This window comes from Typopeltis vanoorti, chromosome 18, assembly GCF_054136105.1.
Source record: "Typopeltis vanoorti isolate ZY-2024b chromosome 18, IOZ_Tvanoo_1.0, whole genome shotgun sequence".
Lineage (NCBI taxonomy): Eukaryota > Metazoa > Arthropoda > Arachnida > Uropygi > Thelyphonidae > Typopeltis > Typopeltis vanoorti.
In genome coordinates, this window is record NC_143566.1 from 88,172,980 (window position 1) to 88,190,483 (window position 17,504).

The 17,504-nt window shown below is 35.5% G+C and overlaps 1 protein-coding gene across 3 annotated transcripts in view; it reads right to left on the bottom strand.

Moving 5' to 3' along the window:
- PNKP (Polynucleotide kinase 3'-phosphatase) overlaps positions 1-17,504 on the bottom strand; it is a 242,599-nt gene that overhangs the window by 185,490 nt on the left and 39,605 nt on the right. For all 3 annotated transcript variants that reach the window (XM_090408408.1, XM_090408407.1, XM_090408409.1), the window contains one exon: positions 6,737-6,816. In XM_090408408.1, coding sequence (XP_090264534.1) covers positions 6,737-6,816 — 80 coding nt within the window. The remainder of the gene's footprint in view (positions 1-6,736; positions 6,817-17,504) is intronic.

Consider the following 17,504-nt stretch of genomic DNA (forward strand, 5'->3'; position numbering starts at 1 on the left):
TTCTATCGTCTAGGGCACCTTGTACCATATCAATCCACTTATATCTTGGTATTCCTCTAGGTCGTTTTCCTGCAACCAACCTGGCAAAGAACACTTGTTTTGCTAATCTTTCCTCGCCCATTCTGTTTAAGTGACCATACCACCTGAGATTAGCTCTGCTAATGCATTCCTGGATGCTGACAATGTCAAGTTCTTTCCTAATATCCTCGTTTTTAATATGATATTGCCATTGATGCCATCTGTTCATGCCTCTAATCTTTCTCAGGACTCTCATAGCTGCGGTCTCTAGTCTTTGGTCAACTGTTTTACTTCTGACCCAGCTCTCAGATCCATAAGTTAAAACTGGTTTGAACACTGTCTTGTATACAGCTAATTTAGTGTTCCGATTAATTTCTCTCTTATTCCATATGAATTTATTCAATTGACTGCCTACCATACGAGCTTTGTTGATTCTGTTGTCTATTTCCATATTTAATTTACCATCTTCACTAAAAATTGTGCCTAAGTAGCCGAAATGTTTTACTTGTTCCATAAGTTCCTCATTTACGACATTTTCAACAATTCTACCTATTTTCATTGTCTTCGTCTTTTTAATGCTGACCTTCATACCACATCTATTACAACAGTTATTCAATTTAGTCAGGGAATTTTGCAAACTTGTAGTGGATTTATTTAGAAGTATAACATCGTCCACATAAAGCAAAGAGTTGACATTAACATCTCCAATTCTGATATCATGTTTAATACCACTTTCCTTCATAATGTGATGCATATAGATAATGAATAACAGATGGGATAATGTACATCCTTGTCTCACTCCAGATTTAACATTAAACCATCTTACTGTACTTCCTTCAATTCTAACTGCCGACTTACAACTCAAATTTTACCACCTTCTTGATATTTATTTTCTATGTTCTTGCCCAAGTCCTCCATGACTTTCGTTTAGCTAGTTTTACAGTGTTTTGCTTTCTTACATTTGTCTCTGTATTCTCTAAGAGCAAAAGCTGACTAATTTGCCAGGAACTTTTGATTTTCTTCTTTTCCTTCACTGCCTCTTTAACTTTGACCCTTATGCACCCCTGATTTTTCCATTACAAAGAAAATCCACAGAGCGACAATTCACCAGAACGCATTTTTTACCTCTCACAAATAAACATATTGCAAAAATATTGGCTACCATTATATACACTATATTATTGAAGCTCTATTGTTTTTATAGGGGTGCTTAAGGGTCAAAGCTGTATAACTGAGAGGAGACCTCCACATAGCCTTTAAAGGAATGCGGAGAACTGACCAGAGCTTCTGACCTAATGTCCAATCCTCACCTTCTCGTGGTGCACCCTGTTAGGTATTCACCTGGATACTGAACGAACGAGGATGGGATGGCAAATTGGGATTTAGCTGACCAAATTGTATTCTTATTGGCTTAAACCAATATAGAAAATGATGGTACAACATGCCAAATTTCATGCCGGCTGGGGCGTCTCCCGGTTAAACAAGGCTTCCGTTGTTTTTGCCAGGGAACCAGGGCGAACAGCGAAAAGTCAGCTACTGGAACAAATCTGAAAGCACGCCCCAACTCAACATCACCAGAGTTAAAGATCGGTACTATTAACATAAGAAGCCTGAATGGCAAAGAAATGGAGCAAGCTGATGAATTAGATAAGTACCAGATCGACATAATAGGGGTGACGGAAACAAAAAAGACAAAAACTGGTGAGATCTTTCTGAGCAATAAATACAAAATGTTATATTCAGGAAATGACAATCAAGGAAAAGAGGGAGTAGCCATAGTATTCAACACAAAATACGAGGCTAATCTTCTTGAATGGCAAGTAGTTCCAAGTAAAATGATATGGGCAAATATTAGAATGGGGAATTGGACAATGAGACTTATTTGTGCCTATGGTCCCACAGAAGGTTCTATTAAGGTAGAAGTGATGCTTTAGAAAACGCAACTTTAGAAAAGCAACAATGAAAAAGGAAAAGTTGGTCCTTGTTGGGGATCTAAATAGCAGAGTAGGAAATGATTGTCAGACATACAAAAATATATTGGGAAAATTTGGAGAAAAGAGCAACGCTAACAATAATAACAAATACCTGTTGGATTTCTGCTCAGGACATGGACTGGTTATTACTAACACCATATTCCAACATAAAAATATGCACAAATTCACATGGAGAGAAGAGGCAAGGAATAAGAAAAGTCTCATTGACTATGTTATTGTTGATAGTGATGTTTTCTCCCTGGTGCAGGACACCAGAGAGTACAGAGAATTTGAAATTGGAAGTGATCACCATTTAGTCTTGATCAGGATAAAATTGAATTTTATATTGAAAAGAATAACATGTAAGAAAGTTTTAAAGCGAATAAAAGTTGAGCAGCTCTCAGATGTGAACTATAGAATAATACACAAAGATTATTGAAGAAAAAATTAGAGTTTCAGAACAGTAACTAAACCTTGGAGATTCAGTGGCAAGCCTTGAAGAAAACCCTGATTGATTCAGACAGAGAGGCATGTGGTGAGGTTGTCTGCAAGGATAAATCAGAAAAATCAGAACTCCATGGTGGATACAGGAAGTTAAAGAGGCAGTGAAGGAAAAGAAGAAAGCATACCAAATGTTCCTGGGAAATAAGTCAGCTTTTGCTCTTAGAGAATACAGAGACAAATGTAAGAAAGCAAAACACTGTGAAAAACTAGCTAAACAAAAGTCATGGGAGGACTTTGGCAAGAACATAGAACATAAATATCAAGAAGGTGGTAAGATATTCTGGAGGTTGTTGAAGAAGCTTAGAAATGAAGGAAAGAATGCTGTAAAAGGAGTTAGGGATGATAAAGGCAACATGAAAACAGGAAAAAAGATATCCTTGAAGTATGGAGTAATTACTTTGAAAAATTGCTAAATGAAACAAGCAGTGATAGCACAGTGGTAAAAAACACTCAACAGGCATACAGTCAGGAATACGTATCCATACTTGAAGTGGAAAAAGCCATCAAAGGCTTGAAATGTTGAAATGCAGCAGGAGTAGTTGATATTCGACCATAAATACTGAAGAATGGTGGTATAAAAGTCTTACAGTGGCTGCACTGCATAGTTCAGAAAGCCTGGACAGAGGGACAAATTCCCAATGATTGGAGTAGAGCTCTAATAGTACCCATATATAAAAAGGGAAATAAAACTGAATGTGAGAATTACAGAGGTATTTCCCTACTGAGTGTTCCTGGCAATATCTATGCAAGTATACTTGAGAAACGGTTGAGAAGAATTGTGGAAAAAAAGCTGGGTGAAGAACAAGTTGGATTCAAGACAGATAAATGCTGTCAGGATCAGATCTTCACTTTACGACTAATCGTTGAGAAAGCATGGGAATATAACAAAGATCTGTATTTAAGTTTTGTCGATCTGGAAAAGGCATATGACAAGGTGCCAAGAGAGAAGATATTCAATACGCTATAGTTATATGGTGTCAATGGGACATTATATCAAGCAATACTTAGTCTTTATTTGAGGCAAGTCAGCAGTTAGAATTGAAGGAAGTACAGGAAGATGGTTTAATGTTAAATCTGGTGTGAGACAAGGATGTACATTATCCCCTCTGTTATTCATTATCTATATGTATCACATAATGAAGGAAAGTGGTATTAAACATGATATCAGAATTGGAGATGTTAATGTCAGCTCTTTGCTTTATGCGGACGATGCTATACTTCTAAATAAATCCGCTACAAGTTTGCAAGATTCTCTGACTAAATTGAATAACTGTTGTAATAGGTATGGTATGAAGGTCAACATTAAAAAGACAAAGACAATGAAAATATGTAGAATTGTTGAAAATGTCAACTGTGTTGTGAATGGGAAACCTGCGGAACAAGTAAAACATTTTGGCTACTTAGGCACGATTTTTAGTGAAGATGGTAAATTAAATATGGAAATAGACAACAGAATCAACAAAGCTCGTATGATAGGCAGTCAATTGAATAAATTCATATGGAATAAGAGAGAAATTAGTCAGAACACTAAATTAGCTGTATACAAGACAGTGTTCAAACCAGTTTTAACTTATGGATCTGAGAGTTGGGTCAGAAGTAAAACACTTGACCAAAGACTAGAGACTGCAGATATGAGAGTCTTGAGAAAGATTAGAGGTGTGAACAGATGGCATCAATGGCAATATCATATTAAAAACGAGGATATTAGGAAAGAACTTGATATTGTCAGCATCCAGCAATGCGTTAGCAGAGCTAATTTCAGGTGGTATGGTCACTTAAACAGAATGAGTGAGGAAAGATTAGCAAAACAAGTGTTCCTTCCATCCATTCCCATTTGCTCCAAATTTTGTAATAGTGGTATTTTGTCAAATGCCTCTGTAGGTTTAGCAGTATCATGATGTAGCAATTTTTCTTATTCAAATTAGATATTACACTATTTTAAGGTGTGAGTGATTAATAAGGCAGGACCTACCATTCACAAATAACATGTTTTTTACTATACAGCATTATACTCCTATCCATCCATTCCTGAAATCCACCTTTAACCAACTTTTCTAATATCATAATCACTACTCCTGAGACACTAACTGGTCTGTAATTTGCTACATCCACTCCTTTATGTGATGGAACTAGAACTAAACAGTTTGGTCAGAGGCACTGCTAATTCCCTCAGACATTATCATAAAAGCAGTGGGGGTGAATGGCTGCCATGCCATTCAATCCCACTGTTATATTTGCAGTGAGATTTTTCAATATACTGATCATCTCCATTTCATCTACCTCAATTCTTACATCAGTCTCTGTCAATATAGCAACTGCAATATTTCCATTGGATGATACCCTCTTGCAGTGATCACTTATTACTTAGATATTTGTTCTGCTGCAACAGTATCTTCGTGCTGTTGGCAATAATTAAAGTAACCCTTCCACACTGTTCTTTCCTCTTACTTGCTAAACAGCGAAAGAACTTTTTTATCTGATTTAGTCCTCTTTACTCGTCATCCATGTTGTATACACTTGGTATGGCTCATCTGATAACTTTTTTCTTTATATTTCATCTACAATGTCTTCTTATTTTACAGCTTCTATGAAGGTGGTCAGAAAAGTTCTCGGCCTCAACCATAGATGGCAACACTATCAGCAAGTTTTTTTTTCTAAGTTAGTACATCTGTCATAAGCATCCATGTGAAATTGCAAATTAGACAGCTGTCTGAAGCAAAAGTGTTGTCAGTATCCCTTGAAATGGATAAAATTGAGTATCGTGCGGTTATAAAAATTTTTGTAAAAAAAGGTTTAACGCCAAAAGAAATTCATTCGCAGTTAATAAAAGTTTATGGGCACTCTTCTCCTTTGTTTTCGACAATTAAGAAATGGGCTTCTGAGTTTAAATGTGGCCATACCAGCCTTGAAGATGATCCATGAAGGATATCCAAAAAGTGTAACAACATTAGAAATCATTGATCAAGTGCACGATATGATATTGGATGACCAGCAAGTCAAAGTTTGTAAAATTGCTGAGACTATAGGCATTTCAAAAGAATATGTAGGATATATTGTGCATGAAGAATTGCAAATGAAAAACCTTAGCGCAAGACGGGTGCCACGCTTGCTCATAGCAGATCAAAAACGCACTCGCATGAAAATCTCTGAACAGTGCTGGAACATTTTAACAAGAATAAAACTGATTTTGTGCATTGATTTATTACTATGGATGAGACTTGGATTCACCATTACCCACCAGAATCCAAACAGCAGTCAAAACAGTGGACAGAAGCTGGTTGTTCAGCACCAAAGACAAAGTCAGGTTCCATCAGCAGGACAGGTCATGGCATCTGTGTTTTGGGATGCTAAAGCTGATACAATGATACAATAACCGGGGAATATTATTCCAATCTTTTAACCAGACTAGACAAAAAAATTCGTGAGAAAAAACCTGGTTTGCAGAAGAAAAAAATCATCTTTCATCAGGACAATGTACCTGCCCACAAAAGTGTTTTGGCAATAGGAAAATGAAGGCATCTGCACTATGAATTGTTGTAACATCCGCCCTATTTCCCAGATTTCACTCCCTCTGACTTCTATCTCTTCCCAAAACTAAAACTCTTCCTCGCTGATCAGTGTTTTTCTTCGAATCAAGAGGTGATTGCAGCTGTAGAGAGGTATTTTGCAGATCTTACTGAGAACGACTACAGGAACGGGTTCAAAAATGAAAATAATTTTGAAATTATAAATTTGTTTCTTTTCATCGTTAGGCTGAGAACTTTTCAGACCACCCTTGTACTTCCCTCAAAGAGGGAAGATATTATTTTAGATATGACATATGATAGTAGTGATTGTAAACAGACATTTACAGCTTATCATACATTTTCTTATTACTCTCTTGTGTGCATCTCTGGATGCACTGCAAATAGTATGGTACAATATTAGTCTAACATTTCTGGCCAAAGTACTAATAACAATATTGTTAATAATAGCTAGTCAACAGAAATAATGAAACAAATGCAAAGTGTTAATCTCCTCATTTTTAATATGTATTTCTTCATTGACAATCAAGAAACAATTTAAATCGATATGATTTAACTACAGTTAACTCTCACTATAGCAACCTGAATTTTATTTACAATAATATTATGCCAATGGAGATTTGGTTGGGACTTCAAATTTGTAATAATGGCTTATGATATAGTGAAAGCTGACTATAGTATCAGAGGTATTCAGTACATTTGGACTGAAAGACTTACCTCCAGTCATCTCTGTTTACAGGAAATACCTTCCCTGACTGTGTGCATATCAAAGTACCATCCAAGTCAAAGCATGCAATCTACACAAAAAGAGGTCAAGAACATTAATTCATATCTTTGCATGGCAAATTCAAGCATACCTTATTTATAGCAACCAAACAAGAGACACACAGAAAAGAGAGGAGAGGAGAGAGGGATATTTTTATCCTATCTTACTGCAAAGGAAGAAAAAAATCCAAGCATTGCATTTATTTACTACATAACTAAATTTTGTAGCAATTTAGATTATTCTAAACTTCAAAGAACTGATTCCCATGCATCCCAAAATCTCTTTTTTGGAGAAAGAAGGTTCCCCCCTCCTCCTCCCTTGGGGAAAAAAGCAAACTTAATTTTTTTAAAAAAATTTTTAAATTGTAACAAAAATTTTTAAATAATTTTAAATGTGACTTTTGTCAAAATAAATTAAATCATATATTTTTCATTTTTTAAAGCTTTTTTTTACTTTTATATTTTTAAAACATGAAATTTAAATTATATGTTTATATTTATTTTAGTATTTTGTAATAATTGTAAAAATTTGGAATCATATTTATAATGTTTCAACTAGTTTACAATATCACCTAAAATGTATATAGATCATTCGTTACAATACATTTTATTAGGGTAATTAACAAAAATTTTAACTGTTCTATACATATTTTTATAAGTAGTCATAAGTCTTGTCATTCCTATCACCTTGTGTAATAAATGAGTAACATCTACAATGCCAGCTATGCATAATAACTAGTTCAATGCTATGTATGGAGTTCTATACCTTCTACTTCATCTGAGTGTTTTTATAATGGATATTTATAATCATTTGAGTAATACAGTCATTTTATAGCAGTCATGCCTACCTTTGTCATGGATATATTGTGTGATTCTATTACCAGATGTCTGCTTGGTTATCAAGTAAATTATAATAGACAAGAAATTAAATGTAGATAGTGACTGAATAGTGACACTTCCTATAATGCATAGCAATAAACATCTGAAAGGAAATGCCTTTTATCATGGGATACTAAGGCAAATGATGTGATTCCATCAGACTCTACACAGAAGTAGCGTAGTTATGAAGATACTTCACACACAGACTTTGTTTGCTTACACTTGGGCATAGGATTAAAACAAGAATATAATGTCTTGTCTATTATAATTTATCTCGCAAACCTCCATAGCTCAGTTGGTATCGATTCCCATCCAAGACATGAGGAATCTTTATCTGGTCTCTGTCGATCAAGGTGAGTTAGCTGGTCTTGTACAGTGTGTGTGTGTGGGAGGGGGGGTGTTCTTTCACCTGGAAACGCTGGTTTTTCATCCCCCAGAACAGGCAAACAGGCCCTGTGAACACATGAATCTATCATAAAATACAGGATCAACCTGTCCTAAAGGACAGGGAGAGGAAAAGGGGGGGGGAAACCAATACGATATAGATACCCCATGCGATATATCACTTTTAATATTTTGTGCTCTGTCATTGTGACTCATATATGAGAAGGATTTTTGCTTGGGTTCTTTAGTTCTATCAGTTTTGCCACTTCATATGATAAAGACTGCAATCTTCAGTTCATCTATGCAGAACACACAGCACACCTTAAGATAGTCTCACATGCTGATTTGCATATTTTTTTTTATGTATGTAGTAACCAATTCTTTTAGTCTATAGAGTTTGGTTGCTATCATGCAGAGTTTGTTTGTTTATTGAATAGCTTATGACTAATCCATGAAGTCTAAGGTACCATATTGCATTAACTCAGTGGCGTAGCTGGGGGGGGGGGGGTGCGGTCTGCCCCCAGACGGCACTTTGAACCTTTCTGAACTTTTGCAGTTAATTCTAAAATACAGTGTCAAGAACTCAGTCAGTTCCAAATATTGTAATACTACAGCGAATTTTCCTCACAATTGCTGTAAGTGTTGCTAGTTGTGAGAGGAGTGTTTCTAAATAAGATTGATTAAGAATTACCTATATTACTATGAAAGACTTCCCCAATGTCATCGACGATTTTGCTCTTTTTGCTAACAGAAAAGCAAGAAAAATAACATTTTAGAATGTTGAAATTAAAGTTTTACTTCAAAAATGAACAGTGTTTAATTTATTTCCCTATACGTCGTTTTGACTTTTTGTAATATTTTTGGTGTGTATTGAGAGGGGCGGCAATAGCTCTAGCTACGCCACTGCATTAACTTGAATAATAGTTGTGGTTTTACTTGCGTATAGGATGTGCCTCACATATGTGAGACTAAGATATTTAGTTTCCAGAGGTTTGGTGTGAAGATTTTTGAACATCATTAATTTTATCAGGGTTAGATGCATGGCATCATAATATGGCTAGTAATTAGATTAATCACTCAAATGGCTATATGGATGAAATATTTAAATTAATTTTTGCTTTGTATCTATGTTATTTTAATGGTATCCAAATGTTCCTTCAATTTCAATGGACATTCACATCCATTTATTAAACCAGAGTGGGGATTCTGGTTTCTGTTTTCCCCTACTCTTCTTTGCACAGTGTAAAATATACTTAGAGACCCATAACTTCCTCCATTTCAAGGATACATCAGTCACCAGTTAGTGCATTGGTCAAATCTATCAGTGGCAGTCAGGAGGCTTCCTAATCAACTGTAACAAAATCCCACTGTCACATACTCTACTAAGTTGTGCCTGGAGAGAGAGAAAGAGTCTGAGTAGTGGTATGTGGGAGGCACTGTCATGGCCATATTATGGCATAGAGACTGGTCAATCTTTGCATGAAAGTCATGTTCAAGAGTATCTCCTCTTGCTGCAGTTCCTACTGTATCTCTCCATCTAACCATGAATAAACTCATGATGAATTTTACAAACAATGATATTGCAACAGAATGAATCTTCCTCATAAACCCCGACAACAAAAAAAGACAAATCATAACCAATCACAACATAAAAACCAAGCCAGAATCTTCTCAATAAAAACTCACTTTCACATCCAATATACTAACATCTGTTGGATGTGACGAGGGTCACCCATGGAAATTGTGTGTGTAAGAGTGTGGTTAGCAAGGGTATTAGGACTATGTATTTTGCTTGAGGAGTAGTGAATAAATGAAATGGGTTGCCAGAGGTGGATGTGAGTGCTTCATCAGTGAATGAGTTTAAGGAGAGATATGGTAAGTACTATGTGAATAATGGCTAGTGTGTGAATAATGGATCTCCCACAATAAGTCCTGATTCCATGAAGATAACTGTATAATAATAATAAGTGGAGGGAGACCTATAACCAAAAAATAATTATAAAGAAAGGGATTAGAATAAAGAAGAATTATATTTTAAATAATGAGTCTGTGTATGCTGTCTAGGAGGAAGGGTGGAAAATTTCAGTCCATTAAATTATAGAGAATAAACTTCATTAGAGAATAATGTTCATCCATTAAATGGACTAAATTTAGAGTGAATTTAATAGATGAAAGGATTTAATAGATGAATAGATTTAATAGATGGACAAGTATATGCCTAATGGATTGTACTTGAATGGCTCTGGAGTTACATGTCTAAAGAATTTTTGTTCAGAAAGAGAATAGATATGCAAAATCAGGGAAACTAAAGCTAACTGGGGAGGATAAAGGTAAGCTTGCGTGCAGGCTCCCTTGAAGGAAATGAGTGCAATAATACTAAATGCAGTTTCTCAGGTCTCAAATCTGAATGAGACCTGAGAATGATTAATGGTTCATGTGGGCCAATATTGGGGATATATTGCCAACATGTATACTAATGCCACAAATAAACAGCAACAACAAAAAGTTTTTGGCACTGGTTAGCTTAAAATGGCCAAAAACAATAGACATTAGGGAGACTTGTTAAACAGCATAAAACTGTCACAGGGAATTAATATAAAGGATACTGTATTTTCAGAGAGCACAGAGAAAACAGGACTGGGGAGAAGTTTTACAGATGGTAGCAGAAGAACTCAAAGAGCAGATCAGCAGGAAGGTAGAGTTAAGAGAGGCAGTATATTTGAAGCTATACAACATGAGATGAAAACCAAGATAACAACATATATAATAGGATGCTACTATAACCCAAGGAAAGCAAAAGAGGATATAAATGACATATATATCAACAAATCAGCTCAAGGAAAAGCAGGGTGAATAATCATTATCAGAGACTTCCATGAATATAATTTCTTGGCGAGTTTAATTCAAAACTGGAAGATGGAAGGGTGTAGGAGGAAAAAGAAACAGAATTTATGCAAGTGTTGAAAGATAATTATCTGAAGCAGCATACAACAGAAGATACCTAGGGTTTGAGAGTAATGGATCTGGTGAAAGCATCAGAATTTATTAGTCCATAACCAAGATAATCAACCATTTTGCTTCTGACTAGGGAGAGTGATCATGCAATCTTGATCCAAGAAATGTCTATGTGGAATATTCAATTATTAAAGGATGTATGCGGAACAAAGCTAGTGATTATGACAAGCTCAGGTGGCAGCTTGGAGTAGTACCATGGCTTAAGAAACTGCAAGTGAAAGATGTTAGTAATGTATGGGAAATGGTCAACAGGTGTTTAATGAAAGCAGCATCAGACTGCATACATTGAGTTAGGAGATAAGTCAAGCATGAGTTAAATGGATGAGTAGCATCATTGAGAATGCTGCAAAAGAAAATGTTATGGAGGTTATATAAGAAGAAAGGTGATAAACTGGCTCAAGCAATACAAAGAGAGGAGAGTGAATAGCATAATGAAGAAGACAAAATCAAATTGTGATTGAAATCACAAATGAGTTCTTTTCCTATAGGGTAAGTAAAAAGAAGAATGATTATGGGAAGTTAACTTTAATAAATGCTGGTGATAAAGAGGAGATAGAAGTGGAATAAATAGCTGAATTACTGAGTGATTTCTTTGCAAGTATCATCCAAGTGGAGATAACGAAGTGACCAATGTGACAGTTCTAGACAACAGATGTAGTAGATGAACTTGAAGTGTTCAGGATATTAAGAACCCTGGATATGAATATGGCAGTAGCCCTAACCAGACTCTTCAAATTAAAGTCTCAGCACTCACAGAGTACTGCAACTAGAAAGAGAACAAAATAATTCAATTACACAAACAAAGGAAGCTCCAATACTGAAGTTTCAAATTATAGCCCAATTAATATCTCAGAAGCAGTGGATAAGATATTGAAAAACTTGGGGTAATAGTAAAATTCAGGAATGAGTGAATAAGAATATACTATGACATGAAGGAAAGCATGACTATGTGAAAGGGAGGTCTTGTCATAGTAATTTATTTGCTTTCTACAATAAACAGCTGAGGTGGAAAAGGGAAATAGCTAAACCATGATATTGCTGGACTATTCAAAAGCATTTGACAGAATACTGCATAGATCCCTATTATGTAAACTGGAGTATATGGGAGTGGACAAAAAAACAGTGACATGGATTAGAGGGTAGCTGATGGATAGGCATCAGAGAGAAGTAGATAATAGATAAATCAAAGAAAAGTCTCATGACAGTGGTGTGCCACAAGGTTCTGTATTGTACTGTTCAATTATACATCGGTGATATTAGGAATGATTTGATGGGGAATATCCATTTGTTTAATTGATGTTGCTAAACTGGAGATACCAACAGTTAACAAAGTTTTTTGTCAAAGGATAATGGCTACTAATTCAATATGTCAAAGTGCCAAAGTTAAGCACTTTGGGATATAAAAACTACAGGTTGAGAGAAATTGATAAGACTAGAGATTTAGGGGTAATGGTGGACAGAGTTGAAGTTCAGAGAATATATTGCAAAAGTGGATATAAGGAATACTTGGATGTTGAGAAATATACTGACAGGGGGGGGGGGGAATAAAGAAGTTATCTTATCTCGCTTAATAAGGGTTTGATATAATAACATCTGGACTATTATGAAGGAAGTGGCAAAGAGGTTACTGGTTTGTAAAGTGATCTCTCTGAGTACACATTGAAAGTTTGCAGGTTTACAGAATAGATACAAAAGAAATTTTCTAATATATGATGAGAGAGAGAGAGAGAGAGAAAGAACAAGAGTCATCCCTGAAAGTAGTGTTGTAAAAGTACAGTAATCAAGGATGTCTAGGAGAATAGATTTTTTTGCTTGGAATGTGGTAAATAAGGGGAAAAGGTTGCAAGAGGCAGTCTCGAGAGCACTGTCAGTGAATGACTTTAAGAACTTCTATCAGCGATATATGACAGACACTGCATCAATAATAGTTAACATGGACCTCTAAAGATGAGTCCATGGATTCAATGGAGAAGCCATGCATTAATGATAATAATAATAAATAACGAAAATTACTTTTAATTAGACAATGTAGCGATGGATCTGAAGTTTCTGAAATGTTTCGGATATCTTAAATATCTTTTAATATCTGTGGATATGATTCCACTGGTATATAAGATCCTTTGTTGGAATATATTTGATGAACTGTAAAGAGAAGTTCATCTTTGGTTATCGGTGGGAATCATAATATCTGAACTGCACAGGGCAGATCATACTCTGTGCTCTGTTAATATCATGCAAATTACTTACACCAATTACACAAATTGATGATTATTACAGTCATTTATTAACAGTTTGAGGAATCTATAAATAAATAAATTCCGTGTGATGATACAGCGTTCCCCCTTTATACGGGAGTTCATGGTACCATCTAGTCCCCCCAAATTTTTTCCGGACTCCGGAATCGGCATAGGCTGAAATCAGACCTATGGCTGGGTCAGTATTCCTGACTGTAATCCGTAAGTGTCCTCAGACCGGTTTGGCTGATCACGAGATGAAAAACACCAGATAAACTGGCGGAAAAAACCCTGCTGTCCACACCCAAGACCAGCTAACTTGGCTATGGCTGAGGAAGATCCTTGAGCTCCTCACGTCATTGACGGGAATCAAACCTAGGATACTCCTTCCCCAGGCATATGGTTGCGAAGCGCAAAGCCACTAGGCTAACTGCGCGGATGAGGAATCTATGCTAAAGTTGGTTGATTTGTTACTACAGCAGTTTCTTATCCTTCCTTTTCCTTTTGCATTTGGCTACTAATACATTACATTGTTAGAACATTTCTTAAGTTAATTCCATAAGGAAACAATTTAAATGAGAAGTCCTTTTCTTCTTATTCATTTTATTTTTTTATTTATTTATATCACTCCCACACATGCAAGGCCACAAGGCTTATAGAAAATGGCATATACAGGTTGGGGTCAAGAGCAAAGTATCATCATCATCATCAAATTTCTGACATGTACCCTCAAGGGGTGTACTGGATATGATAGTACTACATCAAAAATTTACATCATTACAAATTTCCTATCTATAATTTTCCTCCAAATCAGTCTGTTACTTGTCAAGACGCCAACATTATCAGATCTTATATTTCTATCATCTAAAGCACTTTGTACGGTATCAATCACTTATATCTTGGTCTTCCTCTGGGTCGTTTCATGCCAACCTGGCAGAGAACACTTGGTTTGCTAATCTTTCCTCACTCATTCTGTTTAAGTGACCATACCACCTGAGATTCGCTCTGCTAATGCATTCCTGGATGCTGACAATGTCAAGTTCTTTTCAAATATCCTCGTTTTTAATATGATATTGCCATTGATGCCATCTGTTCACGCATCTAATCTTTCTCAAGACTCTCATATCTGTGGTCTCTAGTCTTTGGTCAAGTGTTTTACTTCTGACCCAGCTCTCAGATCCATAAGTTAAAACTGGTTTAAACACTGTCTTGTATACAGCTAATTTAGTGTTCCGACTAATTTCTCTCTTATTCCATATGAATTTATTCAATTGACTTCCTACCATGCCAGGTTTGTAGATTCTGTTGTCTATCTCCATATTTAATTTACCACCTTCAGTAAAAATCATGCCTAAGTAGCTGAAATGTTTTACTTGTTCTACAGGTTCCCCGTTCATAACACAGTTCACATTTTCAACAATTCTACCTATTTTCATTGTCTTTGTCTTTTTAATGCTGACCTTCATACCATATCTATTACAACAGTTATTCAATTTAGTCAGGGAATCTTGCAAACTTGTAGTGGATTTATTCAGAAGTATAACATCGTCCGCATAAAGCAAAGAGCTGACATTAACATCTCCAATTCTGATATCATGTTTAATACCACTTTCTTTCATAATGTGATCCATATAGATGATGAATAACAGAGGGGATAATGTACATCCTTGTCTCACACCAGATTTAAAATTAAACCATCTTCATGTACTTCCTTCAATTCTAACTGCTGACTTACAACTCAAATAAAGAGTAAGTATTGCTTGATATAATGTCCCATTGACACCATATAACTGTAGCGTATTGAATATCTTCTCTCTTGGCACCTTGTCATATGCCTTTTCCAGATCAACAAAACTTAAATACAGATATTTGTTATATTCCCTTACTTTCTCAACGATTTGTCGTAAAGCGAAGATCTGATCCTGACAGCAACTATTTGGCCTGAATCCAACTTGTTCTTCACCAAGCTTTTTTTCCACAATTCTTCTCAACCGTTTCTCAAGTATACTTGCATAGATCTTGCCAGGAACACTCAGTAGGGAAATACCTCTGTAATTCTCACATTCAGTTTTATTTCCCTTTTTATATGTGGGTACTATTAGAGCTCTACTCCAATCATTGGGAATTCGTCCCTCTGTCCAGGCTTTCTAAATTATGCAGTGCAGCCACTGTAAGACTTTTATACCACCATACTTCAGCATTTCTGGTCGAATATCATCTACTCCTGCTGCCTTTCCACATTTCAAGCCTTTGATGGCTTTTTCAACTTCAAGTATGGATATGTATTCCTGACTGCATGCCTGGTTAGTGTTTTTTACCACTGCCCTGTCATCACTGCTTGTTTCATTTAGCAGTTTTTCAAAGTAATTACTCCATACTTCAAGGATATCTTTTTCTCCTGTTTTCATGTCACCTTTATCATCTCCAACTCCTTTTACAGCACTCTTTCCTCCATTTCTAAGCTTCTTCAACAACCTCCAGAATATCTTACCACCTTCTTGATATTTATTTTCTATGTTCTTGCCTGAAAGGGAATGGAAGGGGTGGTAAAGTGCAATACATAGCCTCTCCCACTCAAATGTCAACCTCACCTTCCCGTGGTCCATCCTGTTCTAAAAGCACAAAAGAGGCACTGGCGAAAGAGCATGCGCGGTATAACCTTAACATCCTAACAGAGTAAATGCTGTTAGATCTGCCTGTCCAAAAGTGTTAGGTAGCAGCCCATACCACTGGACTTACTCAGTGACAGGTCAGTAACCTGCCCTGGGGAAATTTAAAATACTTTCAAGTTTCATGCAAAGAAAAGCCAGACTGACTGTCAAGGAAAAGACCACAACCCAGGAAACGGTAAACGAAATTGGAAAAAGGAACACATAATGAAGATTGCAACATGGAATGTGAGTGCTTCTCACATTCCATGTGAAAAAGCAGCGTACAATGCTTTTGCACACAAAGAAAAAGAACTTGATAAACAACTAAACCAAGCTAACATAAAGATATGAATGGTAACAGAAACAAAGAAAAAACAAAACGGTACCAAAGAAACAAACAACTATATACAAATCTACAGTGGCGTAAAAAAAGAAGAAAGAGCAAAAGCAGGTATAATGATTATGGTACATAAATCCTTAAAGAACAATATTGTATATTACAACTATTCGAATGAAAGACTAATAGAAATTAGACTCAAGACATTAAGAGGCCACATAACAATAATTGGTGCATATGCACCAGAAGAGGAAAAAGAAGAAAACAGTAATATATTTTATAAAGAATTATAAAATGCCATAGATAAAACAAACAAAACTGACTATTTACTGCTAGCAGGAGATTTAAATGCCAGAATAGGAAACAAAAAATACAAAACAAACATAGGTAAATTTGGCGAAGATACATGTAATCAAAATGGTCGCAGATTGCGCGATTTTGTCATTTATAATAATATGAGAATAATGAATTCAATGTTTAAACACAAAGAAATACATAAATATACTTGGTCAGCCAGAGGATACAAATCAGTAATTGACTACGTTATCACAAATTTTAAATTAGCGGAGTTAATTTTAGACATAAGAGCATATCGAGGCTTTGAATTAAACTCTGATCATTATATGGTATCAGCAAAAATTCGTTTTAAACCAAAGTGGCTAAAAACACATGGAATTGAAAATTCTTACCAGCCAAGCTACAAAATTTCTTCGTTACAGGATCCTGAAGTTAGACTACAATATCAAAAATGCACAAACTTAAAAACAGAAACCACACATGAATCAAGTGACAAAGAAGATGAATGGGAAAATTTGAAACAAATTCTCACAAAAGCAGCAACAGAAACCTTAGGAATAAAGCACAAATGGATTAGAAAAAGAGGACTACGAGACTGGAACAAAGAAATAGAAAATATAATAAAAACCAAAAAAGGACAGTTACCAGAAATGGCTAAATTCCAAAACAATAGAAGCAGAAATAGAGTATAAAAGAAATAGTGCAATTGCAAAATGAGAAGTAAGGAAAAAACACAGAGAAAGATGGAACAATTTCGTAACAGAACTAGAAAAGGATATATTTAAGCCACGACCCCAAACCTATAAAGTAATAAAATTCATGAATAAAGAAATAAAAGAAAAGTTAAAAATACAAACAATAGATTTAGAAAAATGGGTGACCTATTTACAAAATCTCTGGACAGATGAGAACAATGAAATAAA